General features: G+C 33.1%; 1 protein-coding gene across 6 annotated transcripts in view; it reads right to left on the bottom strand.

The window, feature by feature from the left end:
- RALGAPA1 (Ral GTPase activating protein catalytic subunit alpha 1) overlaps positions 1 to 19,516 on the bottom strand; it is a 219,804-nt gene that overhangs the window by 157,459 nt on the left and 42,829 nt on the right. For all 6 annotated transcript variants that reach the window (XR_009051229.1, XM_057720816.1, XM_057720818.1 and 3 more), the window contains exons 2-6: positions 14,891 to 15,001; positions 13,944 to 13,993; positions 9,861 to 9,918; positions 1,626 to 1,669; positions 12 to 189 (exon numbers count right to left, since the gene is read on the bottom strand). Coding sequence is in view for 5 of the 6 variants with exons in the window: in XM_057720816.1 (XP_057576799.1) it covers positions 12 to 189; positions 1,626 to 1,669; positions 9,861 to 9,918; positions 13,944 to 13,993; positions 14,891 to 15,001 (441 nt within the window). In the remaining variant the exon portion in view is untranslated. The remainder of the gene's footprint in view (positions 1 to 11; positions 190 to 1,625; positions 1,670 to 9,860; positions 9,919 to 13,943; positions 13,994 to 14,890; positions 15,002 to 19,516) is intronic.

Here is a 19,516-nt window from a genome sequence, read left to right as displayed (position 1 = left end):
ATGAATCTTACTTTCTTGAAGGTTGAGTGGAGGATTAATGAGATTATCTAAAGTTCGAGGTCCATATTCAGATTGTGGTGCTGAAAATCCAGGAATTAAGCATGAAAACATCCAAAGCTGTTCTTTGCTACAGTTATTCTGAAGAGCTTGCAACCATAATAAGAAAAGACGAACACCTTCCCGCCTAATCTAAAATGAAATAAAATGAAAAACAGTATTTTTATTTAAAATGGAAATACTTTCTTCCTTTCAGACCAAAATTCTCTAGAAGATGATTACAGAATGATACTCTGCAAAGGAGAAACAGAAAAAGGACGGAGAGTGAGGGAGAGAGAATTATACCCATGACAAGTTATTGAACCTCATTATTTATGAATCTAAATTTATGGATTTTCAACAAATGAGCTTGGTCTCTAACTATTTAAAGGCATCAGGTAATCTTTATGCTATAACTTCCACTTGTAAAAAGTCAAAATCATTTCCTTCTTGTTTACTTCCCTCCTTCCCATCATCACCACTCTAATCCAAGAAGTAAGGAGACAGGGCAATGACTATTCCTTGCTATAATGAGTTTGATAAAACGAGGAATGGTCATGGGGATCCTGATATACTGCTAACTCAATGCTCTTGTCCTTAAAAAGCTTATCAGTCTGAAATTAACTCATTTACTTAATTTGCTTCTAAAGGGCAAAGCAGGAATTTTGGCCTGTTACTGTATTTTTAAGCAACTAGAACAATGCCCTATACACAGAAAATAAATATTTAAATCGAGGGAATGCTCTTCCAGGAACAGATAAGGAGAAAATAGAGGAAACTTCAAATCTCCAAGCAAAACACAAACTTCTTCACTAACTTAACTTCACCAGTAGCTTTGAATATTACCCTACCACAGCTTTGCAAACAGTCACTGCCAAAGCTATTCAACTGCTGCAACTTACGGTTTAGTTAGAAACAGGACAAAGATGTAGGAAAGCTTACCCCTTTGTATGGCTTTACCCAAGCCTTGACACCAAAAGTACCTACAATATGAGCCTTTTATCCTACCTATAGCAAGATGCTTTTGGACTGGGTAGCTTTTCATACCATAGCACAATGAGATAATGAAAAGGAGAAAACAAAACAAAACCAAAAACACCACAAACCCATTTTTCAATAGATGCCCTACCTTCCTCTACATCTAACAATAGCTATGATGAAATGAAGAATAATTTGTTAAATGGCTAAATAATTTGTGTCTTCTGGGGACCACAGAGCAAAGTACAGTTGTCCTTCTATATCCGCAGGGTATTGCTTCTAGGACCTCCCCTACCGTGGATACCAAATACAGCAGATACTCAAGTCCCCTATATAAAATGGCATGGATGTGGAATCAATGGATATGCAGAGCCAACTTATTTTTGCTGAATGAGTCAATGCAGTGGTAAAACCACAAAAGTTTTTTAATAGCCTGGTCAACCTCATGCATACTGAGTATGTTGCTATTTTTTTAAGTGAATTCACTTCAATTAAAGGAATTGAGGATTATTCAAAATTATTCAGGAAAAAGTTGATGTAGGCAAGTGTAGCAGTTTACTGTCTGCTTTACTCAGTTTTTAAAAAGCTATAAAAAGGAAATATAATTATACCTTCAAGGAGTTTCCTGTGTGTAGTAGTTTCTTTAAAATCAATCCTGAAAAAGAAAACATAATTATAAACATTCTTATCTTCTTATTTGTTTCTAAATGTCAGAGTTCTCGGTCAGACTTGAAAACACTTTAAAAACAAGTCCTTGGCAACCTCCAAATTATTCTTGGTGACCTTAACATCCCTCTGGCCATAATCTTGGGACAAAAGGGCATATAAAAAGTCACCTTTTTTAACACCTGGTTTATTACAATTAAACATGATTTATCCTATCAAAACAAACCCTAAACACAAAACTGCATTTAAGACAACAATCTACATATATCTTTTTTTAATTAATTAATTAGTTAATTTATTCTTGGCTGCCTTGGGTCTCTGCTGCTGTGCGCGGGCTTCCTCTAGTTGCAGCTAGCAGGGGCTACTCTTCATTGCAGTGCTTGGGCTTCTCATTGCAGTGGCTTCTCTTGTTGCAGAGCACAGGCTCTAGACACATGGGCTTCAATAGCTGTGGCACGAGGGCTTCAGCAGTTGTGGCTCGAGGGCTCTAGAGTGTAGGCTCAGTAGTTGTGGCACATGGGCTTACTCTACGGCATGTGGGATCTTCCCAGACCAGGGATCGAACCTATGTCCCCTGCATTGGCAGGCTGATTCTTAACCACTGTGCCACAAGGGAAGTCCCTATATATCTTTTATTTAGACTAAAAATATAATTAAATACTTTCTCCACCACTAACACAAAAACCACTGTCGAAAATTTCCATTTAGTTAACCACAGGAACATCTATAATGCTAGTATTTCTTAATAAATATTTCCATTGTACTAATCTTCCTTTTCAGAATACTAGAAACCATCTTTAATATTCTTTTTTTCTTTTGAATTACATAATATTTCAAATCTACATTAAAATAATGAACTAACATTCACAGACATCTGGAGGTCCACTATTCGATCTGAACAAATCTAAACACAGTTCTATGTTTCCTATAATTTTCAAAATTTCATTAATTTACATTATCTATAATGTTTCATATAACAGTATAAGTATCATTGAAGCCTCCTATGAACCCATCCTGAATCATTTTTCTCCTTCCCTCCCCAGAGGAAACCATTATCCAGATTTTGGTATTTACAAAAATATTTTATGTTATGACTACTTATTTATAAATCCAGAAAATATTTAGAATTAGCTTCTATGTTTAAAACTTATACCAGTAACAAAATTTCCTCCATAGCTATTTGTTCTAGTCTTGCACTTTTATTCTGTCTAGTAACATCAAGACTATATGAGAGATATTTATATATATGAAATATATATATAATGATCAAGCCTGTAACTTTATTTGCTTAAGTTTTATTTGTCATACAAAAATACGCTTTACGATCTTGAGAAAGAAAGAGCTGGAGAAATCAGGCTCTCTGACTTTGGACTATACTACAGTAATCAAGACGGTATGGTACTGGCACAAAAACAGAAATATAGACCAAAGAAACAGGATAGAAAGCCCAGAGATAAACCCACGCACATATGGGCACCTTATCTTTGACAAAAGAGGCAAGAATATACAATGCAGAAAAGACAGCCTCTTCAATAAGTGGTGCTGGGAAAACTGGACAGCTACATGTAAAAGAATGAAATTAAAACCCTTCCTAACACCATACACAAAAATAAACTCAAAAATGGATTAAAGAGCTACATGTAAGGCCAGGGGCACTATAAAACTCTTAGGGGAAAACACAGGCAGAACGCTCTATGACATAAATCACAGCAAGATATCCTTTTTGACCCACCTCCTAGAGTGATAGAAATAAAAACAAAAATAAAGAAATGGGACCTAATGAACTGAAAAGCTTTTGCACAGCAAAAGAAACCATAAACAAGACAAGAAGGCAATCCTCAGAATGGGAGAAAATATTTGCCAACAAAACAACTGACAAAGGATTAATTTCCAAAATATACACGCAGCTCATGTAGCTCAATATCAAAAAACCAAACAACCCAATCCAAAAATGGGTGGAAAACCTAAATAGACATTTCTCCAGAGAAGACACATAGATGGCCAACAAACACGTGAAAAGATGTTCAATATCACTAATCATTAGAGAAATGCAAATCAAAACCACAATGGGGTATCACCTCGCAATAGTCAGAATGGCCATCATCAAAAAATCTAGAAGCAATAAATGCTGGAAAGGGTGTGGAGAAAAGGGAACCCTCCTGCACTGTTGGTGGGAATGTAAATTGGTATAGCCACTATGGAAAATAGTATGGAGGTTCCTTAAAAAACTAAAAATAGAACTAAAAATACAACTACCATATGACCCAGCAATCCCACTCCTGGGCATACACCCTGAGAAAACCATAATCCCAAAAGAAACAGGTACCACAATGTTCAATGCAGCACTATTTACAATAGCCAGGACATGGAAGCAATCTAAATGTCCATCAACAGATGAATGGATAAAGAAGATGTGGCACATATATACAATGGAATATTACTCAGCCATAAAAAGGAATGAAATTGAGTTAACTGTAGTGAGGTGGATGGAGTTAGAGTCTGTCATACAGAATGAAGTAAGCCAGAAAGAGAAAAACAAATACCGTATGCTAACAAACATATCTGGAATCTAAAAACATGGTACTGATGAACCTAGTGGCAGGGCAAGAATAAAGACACAGCCGCAGAGAACGCACTTGAGGACACAGCAGGGAAGGGGACGAGGACGAAGTGAGAGAGTAGCACTGACATAAGACACTACCAAATGTAAAACAGATGGCTAATGGGAAGCTACTGCATAGCACAGGGAGATCGACTCAATGCTTGGTGATGACCTAGAGGGGTGGGATAGGGAAGGTGTGAGGGAGGGGATATGGGGATATATGTATAAATATAGCTGATTCACTCTGTTGTACAGTGGAAACTGGCACAGCACTGTAAAGCAATTATACTCCAATAAAGATTCAAAGAAAAAAATAATAAGCTTTAATATTTCAACAAAGTGTGTTGATTTATCTGCAATTCCCTTCCTTGTGTTTGAGCAAATTCAATTTCTTAAAACAATTCTATATAAACCCCAGTCCTTAATCAGCTCTCCTAAAAAAATCTACATATGCTAAATGCACCATGGTATCACAGATTAGACCCTGGAACAGAAAAAGAACTTAAGTGGAAAAATAATCAGAGTAAGCTTGGAGTTTAATTAGTAGTAAAAACAAACATATTAAACCTTGTATATGGCATCATACAAGTAATTTTAGAAGTTGCATTTCACACCCAACATTAGCTTCTGAAATTTATTTATACTGATCTATATATCAATATCAATAAACAGCTCATTAATTCATTTTTTCACAATTATTTTTTAACTGATGTATAATTGGCTTACAATATTGTGTTAGCTTCAGGGGTACAGCAAAGTGATGAAGTTACATATATATATACACACACACACACATATATATATTCTTTTTCAGATTCTTTCCCATTATAGATTATTGCAAGATACTGAATATAGTTCCCTGTGCTATATGGTCAGTTCTTGTTCTTTATTGTATATATAGTAGTATCTACCTAGTCAATTCACTTTAACTGCCATGTACTGTTCCATTATATTCATCTACTTTACTTACCTTCTTTATATTAGGACACTTGGTTTGTTTTCAAATTTTTTCTCTTTCTAAGAATACTATAATAAATGTTTCTACATCATTTCCAGTACACATGTGAGTTTCCCCAGAATATATAAATAGGAATGAAATTACTCACTTTTAACTTTACTAAATATTGGAAAATTCTCTCCAAAGTAGTTGAGAAAATTAGCAGTAATACTAGCAGCATATGAGATTACTGTAATAACACATTTTTGGCTGTGATAACACATCTTTGGCAACACAAAACACTGGCAGATGCTCTAATATTTGCCAGCATGAGTGTTACATATCTCAATAATGTCTTCATTTGATGTTTCCTAACAATACCGAGCATCTTTTCATTTGGTCATTCAAGTTTCTACAAACTGCCTGTCATATCCTTTGTATGTTTTTCAACTGGGTTTTTGTTTTGTTTTGTTTTGTTTTGTTTAGTGTATGAGTTCCTTATACATAGTGGCTACTAATTCTATGTTAGTTCTATGAACCAGAAATGTATTCTCCAAACAACTCAATCACGTTTTCATTGACTGGGATTCTCTGTATTGTACAAAACTTTTAAATTTCAATATAGTCAATTCACCAATGTTTTTCTTTATGTGTATTCACTGTGTCTAAAGAAATACTTCCCCACCTTAAAGTTATAAAGATAAACCAGTCTCATCAAAAAGTTTTAAAGTGTTGGTTTTCACATTTAAGTTCTGAAATCCATCAGAAACCTATTTCTGTGTGTGGCAATAACAAAATTTCCCCTCCCCAAATGGGTAACCAATAGTCTACTTGTCTATCCTATTATACCAATAATACTGCCTTTATTAATAACTTTATAATACATCTTGTTATTGGGTACAGTAATATTTAACAACACCATCCTCCTTCTCCCATTTGTTATTCTTCCAAGTTGCTCTGTCTTTAATTTTCCATATAAATTTTAGGATAAACTTGTTGGGCTACATTAAAAAATTGCTACAGGAATTCTGGATGAGAACTATTACTTTATTCTATTAGGCCTATCATCCATGAATACCGCATAAAATTCCATTTTTTCAAGTTCTTTCTTGTTCTTCAATAATCATTTCACTGTCATAAATTAATCTAATATTTAAAATGACTATGGAATACATATTCTCAAGCACACTGGAACATTCTCCAGGAGAGACTACATTCTGGGCCATGAAATGTCTCAAAAAATTTTTAAAGATTATAATCATATAAAATGTATTTCCTGGCCACAAAGGAATTAAGTTAGAAATCACAACAGAAAGAAATCTGTGACACCGTCAAATATTTGAAAATTTAAAAAATAAAAACACTCTAAGTTATGGATCAAAGATACAAAAAGGAACATTAAAAATTTTTTTCAACTGAATGAAAATGAAACACAACATATTAAAACCTATGGGATAAGCTAAAACAAAGCTCACAGGGAAATTTGTTGCCTTGGATGCCTATATCAGAAAAGAAGAAAGGTATTAAATTAATATTCTAGACTTCCACCTTAAGAAAATACATTTAGACAAGCAAATTAAACCCAAAGCAAGCAAGATTTTTAAAAATATAAAAAGATTAAAATGGAAATCAATGAAATGGGTAGCAGAAAAAGAACAGAGAAAATCAACAATACCAAAGTTAGTTCTTTGAAGTGACCAAAACTAACAACAAATGTTTAGCTAAACAAGTCAATAAAATAAAAGAGAAGCCACAAATGACCAAATCCTGAAATGAAAGAGGGGACATCACTACTGACCCTATAGGAATGAAAAGGACTATCATAAGAGAGTAAGTTGAACAACTCTACACCAACAAATTAGGCAGCTATGATGAAGTAGACACAAATTATCCAAACTGACTCAAAAAGGAAAATATAGTTATAATTACAAATCTTCTCACAAAGAAAATCCCAACTCCAAATGGCTTTACTTATGAATTCTACCAACTATTTTAAAAAGATGTAATATCAATTCATAAACTTTTATTGACAAACTCTTGTTCACAAACTCTTTCAGAAAATAAAGGAGGGAACACTACCCAATCTATGTACGTGGCTATTATTATCTTAATAATAAAGCCAGATAAAGACCTCACAAAAGAACACTACAGTGTTCAATATCCCTCATATACACAAGGCAAAAATGTTTAATAAATTATTAGCAAGTTAAATTTAGCAATATAATAAAAAGACTATATATAAATGGTAACCAACTGGGATTTATCTTTGGGATGCAAAGCTGGTTTAACATTTGACAAACAATTCGTGAAATACATAATATTAATAAAATGACAAAACCACTCATAATGCTGACTATGATCATGTTAATAGAAGAAAAAGCAAAATACAATGTCCCATGCATGATTAAAAATTCTCATTAAAATAGAAAAGAACTTCTTCAACTTGATAAACAGTATCTATAAAAACAGCCAACATCATACGTAATGGTGAAAGACTGAATGCTTTCTCCTTTACATCAGGAATAACATAAGGATGTCTACTTTTACCACTTTTATTCAAAAGTGTACTAGAGGAAAAAAGAAAGAAAGAAGACATTAAAGGCACCAGATTGAAAATTTTAAAGTAAAACTAAATTTGCAGTTGACCTGATCCTATATGTAGAAAATCAAAAGGAATCTACAATAAAACAAATACAATAAACAAGTTAGAATAAACTAGAAATAATATAAATGTCCTTTAATAGGTGAGTAAATAAACAAAATATGGCATATCCATACAATAAAATACAACAATAAAAAGGAATGCTTATATATGCTATAATATGGATTTTAAAAATATGCTGTGAAAGAGGCCAGATGTAAACTACTACAAATTGTATGATTTCATTCACATGAAATGTCCAAAAAAGACAAATTTATTGAAGAGAGAAAGCAGATTGGTGGTGGCAAAGGCAACTGACTGTAAATGGGTTCAAAGGACTATTTTAGGGTAATGGAAACATTCTAAAACTAGACTGTAATGACTCTAAATATTTACTAAAAATTACTGAATTATTTATTTAAATCAGTGATTTTTATCTAAGTAAATTATACCCCCAAAAAGCTACTTTTAAAAAATCAACTAGTCATTTATTTACTTATGTAAATACATAAGACAGAAAGGAAACAGAATTTTAGGATTCTTCTGGGTGACAAAGAAAAATGACCATTTATGTATCTTCTCAAGTTGGACATTTACTGGAATATTATTAATCACAACAACCAGACAGCCCAAAGGTCATTTAGAAATTGAATACTACATTTCTCAGGAGATACAATAAACTTTAGAAGGTCAGATGTCGCAAAAAAAGAAAGTTTCTTCATAGATAACCTTCAAAGACATTTTTATGACTATGAAATAAAAAATAGGATTTCACTATTCTACTGAGCACTTTACCATGTGATTATTAGCAATTCATATATCTTCTTTGGTGCCATATCTATGCAAATATTTTGCCTATTTAAAAAACTGACTTGTCTTATTATTGAGTTGCCAGAGTTCTTTATATAAGGGTACATCATTTTTAGTCTTGAGCTTTATCTAAGAAGTTTATTCTAAAAGCCTTTATTATTCAGAAATTTGTCTTTTTTAGCTCCTGTATCAATATCCATCCTATATGTCTAGAGTTCCTTTGGTTTCCAGAACTGCTAACTGGGATGACTTAACGGTTTCAAAGCCTCACAGATTTCATTTGCTATAACTGATTAAGAATTATAGGGCCTCAATAAATCTATGACTCTTCTTTAAGAGAAAAAATACAGTTTTTACAAATGAACATAAGGCTATGACATTATACTTCAACAATATAGATACGGTGGCCATCTGTATATTCACCACAAGACAAGGGTCATGAGAATCACTAGCCATCAGCCCTGTCATCATTAAGACACTGAACCAAAGCCAGAGGTGGCCTACCTGCAGATTCCTTTTTCATCCGAGGGGGAAAAATATCTTATAATAAGAGCTCGAGAGTCCTGTGGTGACGCTATGAATGTTACAGAACCAGATGCCAAGCCAGCAAGCATGTTGGCTTAGCTCCTGGTAAGAGAAAGTCTGTGACTTCTTGCCTACCTTGTCTTTCACAGTAATCCACAGCAGGGTTGCTTTTTTTTTTTTCTGTCCAGCTTCATTTCATGATCTGGGAAGGTCTACTTTGCTCTTCAAGCAGTAAGCTTAACTCCAGTTCTCTCCTTTTTTTTAATGGCGCAAACTGTAGGCCTATATAGCTTGCTTTTAAACCTGGAACCCATGGCTTTCGCTTTACTTGGCACTTTGTATTTTCTCTTCCATTTTTGATTACAGAATGTTTATTTTGATGCTGAGTTTGCTTTTATTTTTTGGCTTTATAGTTTTATCATCATTCCTAACATATTTAGAGTAAATGAACAGGTGGATCAAAGAAATTTAATATGCCTCTCTGATTGGAAATCCTTCATGTAGGTTTTTAACTTATATTCCCAGTAAGTCTAGTTCTGTATTCTTTATTTTGTTTTTACTAAAGCAAACTATGAACTCATTTCAAGTAATGACCAACCCATTAAAGAGTATTTTCATATATTATCAATAATTTCAAATATGAAATACATATTTAAATTACTTACCAATACTATGAAACTGCCATCGCTGATGAATTCTTTCTGGAAGAAGTTGTAAAATTTTCTAAAAATCAATATGAATAAAACAAAGAAAAGTATGAAAAGCAAGTAACAAGTCCACATCTTGAGTAATGTGAAAAATTAAAGAGCTTACACAAAGCCTTTTAAGAGTTTCTTACGTAAAAGACAGTATTACAAATACAAAATAGTCTTTTGAGCTAATCTGATGGTACTGACACTACTTCAGCACTGGCATACTGATCAGTATTTGAAAACTCCAGAAAATAACATGCTATACTAACAAAGACTTGGAACAGGAAATTAATGACATTCATCTTTTACAGTGATGTGAAAAGCAAGTATATTTCTCTTTAGTGAATAAATATTAACTCTAATATATTTTTATGGGTTTTTTTTTTAATATAATGCAATTTTATTTCAATTGCACAAAGTTAGCATGTAGGAGAAATTTAAATGAAACAGTACTGTAAAAATAGCAGAGAACCAAAAAAATCTAAAAAGGAAGTACACATAAAGCATGAGAATTCAACACTCATTAGTGTTTCATCTTCAGATTTGATTGACGCTTGATGCTTGCAAATTCTGAAACAAACTTTGAGATCATGACTACTGTGAAGAGATTTCAGCACCAGCGCTAAGATTTGTACATTCAGTTGGTTTGCAACTGACCTGTTAGCCAGTTACATAGTGTATAGTACAGATTCGTCACAGGTCAGATCACAGTGTTGAAGAAGTACCTGCCTGTAATTAGAAAGGATGCCCTAAACTGCACTCAGCTTAAGACATTCAATGTATAAGAGCATGAAAACCATCATAATAATGTGGCTCCAAGGAACATAGTTTTGATAAGGAAAATAACTTAAGCTTCTGTTTTCCATTTTAATTACTGAAATCTCTAACAATGACAAAACTGTCACATAGGACAGTAAACGTATACAGTAATTCAATCAAACTTCTTGGAAAGAACACATTTAGCAATCTGGGATAATGCAGAATGACAGGAAATATAATGTGATTCAACACTGGTTCTTTTTGTCATTTTACACAGACATCATGTTAATATTAGACCAAGGCACAAAACGTTTAGGGCATTAACCAGTTTCTTTTTTAAGATCTAGCATTTTTATCGTAGCCTTTTATCTAACTTTGGACCACTTGTACCCAGTAGGCTATCCTGCTACAGATGGTTTAAATTAATCAACAAAATGAAAAGTGATTTCTGACCAGATTTTGGGGGGACATAAACGTTTATATCATCAAAGTGTTTGCATAACTCAAAGTACAATAATAAATGCCTCCTATTTCTTTTAGAAAATAGTACTTTATAAGCTTGCTACATCTTTAATATATTTTTAAATGCTCACTTACTATTCTTAGAATTTCTGCACTGTGGATACTACTGTTTTAAATTCTTATAGATATTAATATTTGTGACATCTCTCCAAATAGTTCTTTCTCCTATTTTAATAAACATAAAAGGGAAAATATTTTGCTCCCACAAAAATCCTATCAAACATGTCTACTAAATTAATTCACATGAACCTAAAGATACTTATATGTTATGATGGCTAGGGGTATGAGAACAAAATTTTAAAATTCAGGAGCCCTACAGTTAAGTGCACATATACAGACTTCTACAAGTGGGAATAAACACCTTTTACATATAACATTTTCAAAATCTTGTCTTTATTTTCTTTTACATATTGCACCTGTGTGGATTATTCTAGTTCAACAGCTGCCTTATTATGCTGCTGAACTACGTTCTCAATACTCATTTGCTTGCTGAATAATATTTGTGTGCATTTGTTATTGCTGCTCTATTATTATTATTATTTAGAATCACTGTTAATTGAATATTCATAAGGGCCAAACACTAGATACTTTATGTAATGGTATCTCATTAATCCTCACAACCATCCTAAAAGGAGTGTTTATTGATCTCATTTGACAAAAAAGGAAATGGGTTAAGTAACCTGCTTAGGTTAGAAAGAGGAAAAACAGAGATTCCAACTTCCATGTGCCTATTTCCAAAACTTCTGCTTTTATACTAGTCTGTTCAAAGAACACTATCTTCCTTTTGATATAATCTTCTTTAGTTCATCTTATATAAGAGGATGATGAAGAGATTATAAATTTTTTCACAGACAGATGCTATTCTCACATGAGACATATAAACTGCTTCACCTTTGCCCTCCTATTTCTCCCATACTTAGCCAACAATTGTATAATTATGTTTATTGTGGTGTGGAAAGAGATAAAATTACAGAAAATTAAAAAGACAAGTTTGTGAACTATTCAAAAGAACTCCTAAAAAAATTATCACTATTAATTATACTTTAGATTTGACCTCTTATAAAATGTAAATTTAAGTATCTTCATCTTTTTTATTCAGTAATGTGAAGATGAAAGAAATCATGTATACTCTTAACTACACAGAAGAAAACAATATAAATCCTATGTCATACTAACATTACATAATGATGCTTTTCATTCCAGAAAAAGGAAATCATTTTATTCATAATTTATTGGGTTTTTTTAAAATCACCATTAGTCTCTAAAGGTGGAAGTCAGGTATCACTGTCCCCATTATAAGAAGAAAAACATCAGCACACAGGTTAAATATTTTCTTCAAGAGATAAAAACCCTGTATCTAACATCTCTTTTCCTAATGAAATTTAGTGATTAATTACAGACAAACATTTCTATTCAAAGACTAACAAATGATCAGTATATATTACATAAAGAAAAATAAGTATTATTTTTTTTAATGGAAGAAATACCCTAAAGAGCTTCTATTAATTAGTCAATCATCTTAGTTTCCTGAATATAGGGCAAACATGAATGTCTGAAGGAACACTTTCCAGGCATTATTATCTTGCTTTCTCTGTACATACTTTTATTCTTTGTCAAAATATCCGTGTTTTAATATTCACCTTGTAAATGGTTCATGCAAACACTTGGGGAGGTAAATATAAGCAAATTCCTCATGGTTAATGAATAATGAAAATTAACTGCAGAACAGGTACCAACACCAGTTACTTCTGTCTGGAACTCTTAAAAAATAAAAAATAAAAAATAAAAAAAACTTTCTTTTTTTAGCTGTGACTAACTCAGCAACTAAGACAGAGATCAAATTCTTCAATTCTTCTAAACCATATGAGAACAGTCAACATAGTGAATTATCTGTAATTAGCAGTAAACAGAATAGTTCAATCTTTAGAAACTGATTTCTAAATTCTTTAATATGCCTTTCAAGATACAAGGGCTAATCCTGGCTTTCTCCAGACCTCTAAAATTCTCAATAAAGATCAGAATACTCCTATCACTACTTGACTTGAAAGACAGAATGAAGAGCATGGGGTTATCTGAAAAGCATATGTCCTTCATTTTTATCACTGTGCCAAAAATAAAACTGAAATTTTAGCAGAGTACTATTCCCTTCTGTTTATTTCACAATAAAAACTTGTCCCACCCTCTTCCCTGGTTATCCAGTGGTTAAGACTCCATGCTCCCAATCCCTGGTCAGGGAACTAGATTCTGCATGCCTCAACTAAGACCCAGTGCAGCCAAATAAATAAATAAATATTAAAAAAAGCAAAACAAAACAAAATAACTTGTTCCACCCCAATCCAAAGTAATGTAGTAGAACAACAATTTATAAAATATTTTAAACCATTTTATACAAGTCTTCAATGAAAAACAGTTAACACAGAAACTATAAACTCCTTAGGTATTTACCCTGTCAAGTAAGAATGTTCTGGACTTTTTTTTAATTCTCCATTTTTGTAAACCTCTCACAAATTAAATTTGCACTGTTTGCAAACACAGTGAATACTGTACCAATTGTGGTATCAAATGCATAAAAACATAATTCTATCTGTGCCTAAAAATAATACGTGTACTTCAGAAAATAGGTAAGAATGAAGGCAGGTATATTTTTAGGTTAAAAAACACAATTCAGTTTTTGAAAAGTATGGTGAAGTCACAGTGTTTGTTAATATTCAATATATTCCTTTGTATGTTCCAAAAATCAATTTTGGAAAAAAAGTTACAGTGGCAGATACTTACCTCAAAAATAAAAAGTATAGCATCCAATTCCTCCCTTTGAGACTTGTGACCTAAAACATTTTTAGAGAAAAATATTTTAATTATCATTTTGTCCTCAATGTTAACAATCACTTAAAAAGCTTAAAATATTTCAAGCACTGAAGTTTTTTCTCAGTGATCCTTTAATAAAATGTTTAAAGTGTATTCTGTTCAACGTGTAGACAATATCATAGCATCTCTCTCTACTCTTTTTAGACAATTAAATTTAGATTCTAGATATTTATGTCTAAAAACAAATCATAATATATTGTGGAGCACTCTAAAGGAACTCTAAAAATGAAATTATGAAAAATGACTGCTCAAACATGACATATGCCCCTAGGGCAGAGGCAAAGGCAAGAAAACAGGTAAACCTGACCAGAGAAAAGGCAAATCTAAACCTTCTCCATATAATGATATTACTACTAACCCATAGTGTGAGAAGGGTGTCTACAAAAAGAAGTGAAATAATACTAAAATTCCAATGCCCAAGAGTCTATTTCTAAGTGAATGTTTATGACAATTATTTGAAACATCAACATAAGCCAGGAGCGGGCTTCCCTGATGGCACAGTGGCTAAGAATCTGCCTGCCAATGCAGGGGACATGGGTTCTATCCCTGGGCTGGGAAGATCCCACATGCCGCAGAGCAGCTAAGCCGGTGGGCTACAACTACTGAGCCTGTGCTCTAGAGCCCACAAGCTACAACTACTGAGCTTGCATGCTGTGACTACTGAAGTGGGCGTGCGCCTAGAGCCCATGCTCAGTAACAAAAGAAGCCACCACAATGAGAAGCCCACCCACCACAACAAAGAGTAGCCCCTGCCCACCACAACTAGAGAAAGCCCATGGGCAGCAATGAAGACCCAACGCAGTCAAAAAATAAAATACATAAATAAACATAAGCCAGGACTGATTTTAACATCTTACCTTTCTGTTTAAGACTAGCTTCAATAGTAACAAAATTCTCAAAAAACACATAATATATATGTGAAAAATGTTGGTCAAAAAACTGTTTAAGATCAATGGACTCTGCATTCTCTGAAAAATAAATGAAAACAGTTTTTAGTGCTTACTATTTATATCACGTTCAGCAAATATTTATGTGGCATGTTTCCTTCAAAAATGTCAAAGAACTGCTCTTAAAATCCCATTAAAATATTTGAGAGATATTTATACATCTAGATCCTGTTCTCACAACTTTAGTTTTTAAAGATTTTAGTTTTAATTTTAAAAACTGGTCAAATCAAAATAGATAGCTAGTGGGAGGCTGCTGCATAACATAGGGAGATCAACGCAATGACTGGTGATGACTTAGAGGGTTGGGATAGAGAGGGCGGGACGGAGTCATGGGAGGGAGGGGATACGGGGATATATGTATGGATGTAACTGATTCACTTTGTTGTACAGCAGAAACTGGCACAACAGTGTAAAGCAATTATACTCCAATAAAGAGCTAAAAAAAATGGTTAAAAAAAACCGTCAAATCAGGTTATCATCATCTTTCTTTACCAAAACAATGTCTCAGAAAGATTTATCCAAAATCATTAACCAAACCAAAAAAAGAAGTCAAGTTCTATTTTGAATTCACAGCTATGCCTCTCCTAACTTCTCCCCAAGACAGTTAAAAATCAGTATATCTAAGAGTAATAATACATGTCTTAAATACATTTACTTTAAATATCTAACAATAGGCTTTGCAAATAGGCACTTAAGTATTACAAAACTCAGATAATGCTGCTCTACAAGAACTGTCAATACAGTCCAAGGCAAAGAAACTAAACATTTAACTGTATGCACAGCAGAAAGGGTTGGGAACCAACACAAAATTACTTTAAAAACTCAGAGGGGTGAAGTTGGGGAAAGAAGAAAAGCCTGACAAAGAACGTATCATCTGAAAAGACCTTTACGGGCAGGAAGGACTTTGGACATGGAGTGGTGGGTTTGAGTGAGAAAGACATTCTGAAAATAAACAAAGACATGAAGTGAGGAAAGCAGGATAGGATGCAGAAAAATAATTCATTTTGGCTAGCTTTGAGCATTTTGATAAAAATAAAATCGAAAAAGTAGCCTTGATATGTCAAAAAATGTTATAAGTGCAAACTAAGGAAATGGATTTATTTAAAGTAAGATATCTATGTAGGCATATATATAATGTATGTATTTTATTGTTTGGTTTATTTTTGAGGGGAGTAAGAAAGTTGGGGAAAAGAGAAGGAATTAAGAACTTTTACTTTACATACTTCCTACTATTCAAATTTATTTACAAAAAGCACATTTATTTTATAATAAACAAATCTGAAAAAGGCAACTGGAAAAAAAATTAAACCTTTTTTTTAAAACCTGAGAGTAAAATGAAGAATAAACTACTCACTACCGGTAAACTCAAGTTAAAGGTAAACATCAATTTCTTGGAAGGCTCTAAAGCTAAATGGAAGATTTTAGCATAAAGTTAGCATAGTAACAACATATAGATAGCACTTTAAACTCTCTTTGGTGTATTATCTTATCCTATGAATATTCTTAATAGCTCTTTAATGACATCTCATCTACAGAATTTTCCAAGGCTGTTTCCCTTTTGTTTTGCCCTTCCTAAGGAAGGAATGGATGCCCTCTCCTCTCTAATTCCCTTGTGTTCTCTACATTTCTCTCTCATGGAAGTAATTATGTCTCAAATGTTTCTTTGTCTTTTTTCCAGGACTGGTCTATGGCTTCTTTAGGATAGAAAGAGTGTCTACCTTAGTATTTCCACATAAGCACAGTGCTGAACATATATGTACTCAAATGTGTTTTATTATTAATAACATAAATTATTTTAATTTTACTGTATTTTGTAGCTTGGAAATTTTTATCTTGGAAAAGACTGCATAACCTACTGACCGGCAAAATAGCATTGCTTCATCTTGTCTGTAATTAGAACACCCAGATTCCATTACTACCTGTAACATTATCTGTGTGACTTTTCACAGAACTAGGAAAAAAATAATAACAACAGCTAACACAAACAATGTTTCCTATATGCCAGGCACTCTTCTAAGTCCTTTATAGAAATTAATTCCTATAGTCCTCAGAACAACACTATGAAATAAGTACTATTATTATCCCTACTCTGAAGATGAGGAAACAGGTATAGAGAGTTTAAGTAATTCAGTTCCTAAGAAACAGTGATGGATTTAAACTCCACACAGCCTGGATTTAGTGCCCATGCTCTCAACCTTTATGTTATTCAGCCTCCAGTGTAATACATCTATAAGAAAACAAAGAAAATAACACTACTAGTTTATCTGTTATCTGCCCATAAGAAGGTAAGAATAATAGTCACTGGTTAAACATACTTTAGAGACTACCAAAATAAAACACACTGAGATAAACAGAAAAAGTATTCTATTTTCCCCACAGAGTAGTTTAAAATACAAAGAACTATGAAATTAGAATGAAACAGACTGCTATAATTGCCACTAAATTTCCTGAAAGTAATGTTTCAAACAAAACTAATGTCCCAGGGGAAAGAAGAAAATGAGAATAACAAAGCAAAACAAAAAAATCAAAACAAAACAAAAGCAAACATGAATCAACTCAAGATTCTGCAACATAATTTAGGAGCCAAGACAGTCTCTCAATTTCCTTCCCATACAGCATGTTAAACAAAGCCTGGAAACTACATGCTTGCTAATGAAAAATACCAGGTAAAAACTAGGTGAATCTGTTTTCTACTCTGTACCTACCTGTAATGAACTACCTAGCAAATAAAAACTCTCTTATAAAATATTTTTGTTTACCAATTCACAAAATTTACATCGTGGGGGAAAATAAGGAAAGAAACACAAAAAAGGTGGACATAAGAGAATAAGAAGGTTTCACTTATTTAAAAATAACTCTCTCTATAAAATAATAACACAGAAGAAAAGAAAATATAAAAGGAAGGAGATCCAGAAAGAAAGAGATTATGGGAAAACTTCTACCCAATACCTTTCCCCCCCAAATATCCCATAACCCATTATGTTCTCTTTTTGTGAATGTCTCCATTACTTTTAGTCAACATGGCTCCTAATTACATCACATTAGCTAGTACAATTGTCCCTCAGTATCAGCAGGTGGTTGTTCAAGGAATCCATCAGATGCCAAAATCCAAGGATGTTCAAGTCCTTTATATAAAATGACACAGTATCTGCATACAACCTATGCACATTCTCCCATACACTTTATGTCACCTCTAGATTACTTATAATACTTGATACAATATAAGTGCTATGTAAATAGTTGTCTGGGTGCAGCAAATTCAAGTTCTGCTTTCTGGAACTTTCTGGAATTTTTTTTCCCGAATATTTTTGATCCAAGGTAGGTTGAATCTGAGGATGCGGGCCCACCCCTCCAAAATGGAGTGCCAACTGTATCATTCTCTTACAGATACTTGATGCTCTTGGCGAGAAGAAAGCATGCCTTAGCTTCTTTTATCTTTCAAATTTTTTCAAAATGTTAATCTGAGGAAGTACTTTGCATAATGCTAGACTGATGCTTGGCACTTAAAAAAAATTTAAGCATTCAAAAATTTCCCTGATTTTTAGAAATACTTCTGTTTGATTTGCAATGTTTGTGAATTAGTATTTCCTTAAAGAAGTCAAACATTTCAACAACAAATTAGGACTGAAGTTTCTGACATTTTAAAAAACTGACTTAGGCTTAGGAATGCTTTGAAGACCTTGGGGAATACTAACTTTAGGTAGCAAAATAGTTCTAGACTTCATTTAGTTCTCACAAATAAAATTTCAGATGTCTCTTTAAGATTTTTTTTGTGAATAAGCTTTAAGAACCTAATTGTAATAATATTTAATTCCTACTACATCTTTTGAAGACATTTAAGCTCTCTAACAAATCTATAATTAAAAATTACAAAATTCAGAAGCCAGTTTTCCTGACCTTAGATTTCAGATACCTGCACTAAATACTTCCCCATAAAAGTTATCACACAGCCCAAGCTGGAAAACCAAAAATTCAACAAATTTTGTAATACCATCATTCTTCTTCCTATTAAAAAAAAATTACCAATTAGAACTGTTCCTCAAATGATGGCATTATAATACACTCATCTGTGAAGTTTACCGCAAGTAATCTACTTCTAATAATAAAGTACCAAACAATGCAAATTACTGCCTTAAAATAATCAATAATAATGAGGACTGATCCAGCAATATGGAGAATAACACCAAAAAAGCCCTATAATTGAAGAGACACAGAAATGCTGGATAAAAATAAATAATACAAGCTCAAAAAAAAAGAGAAGGACTGGAAGTGAAGAAAAAGTAAGTAGGAAAGGAGGAAATGGGATGGAGGAGGAGGGGCCATGAGGGAGAGGAGGATGGTGAGAATATGGGACAGAGAAAGGCAGGGAGGGGTTGAAGGGGAAATGTGGAGAAACGGAGATGAGAAGGAAGTAAGGATGAGGAGAAGGGAGAACAGGTAAGGGGAAAGAAACACAAAATGCAGTATTAAAATATAAGCAATATGGAGTCAAGCACAAATGAGCAGGAAAGCAGAAGAGAAATGTAAGCAGAAAAG

The sequence above is a fragment of the Hippopotamus amphibius genome, chromosome 2 (assembly GCF_030028045.1).
Source record: "Hippopotamus amphibius kiboko isolate mHipAmp2 chromosome 2, mHipAmp2.hap2, whole genome shotgun sequence".
NCBI lineage: Eukaryota > Metazoa > Chordata > Mammalia > Artiodactyla > Hippopotamidae > Hippopotamus > Hippopotamus amphibius.
This window is presented reverse-complemented; position numbering and strand designations above follow the sequence as displayed.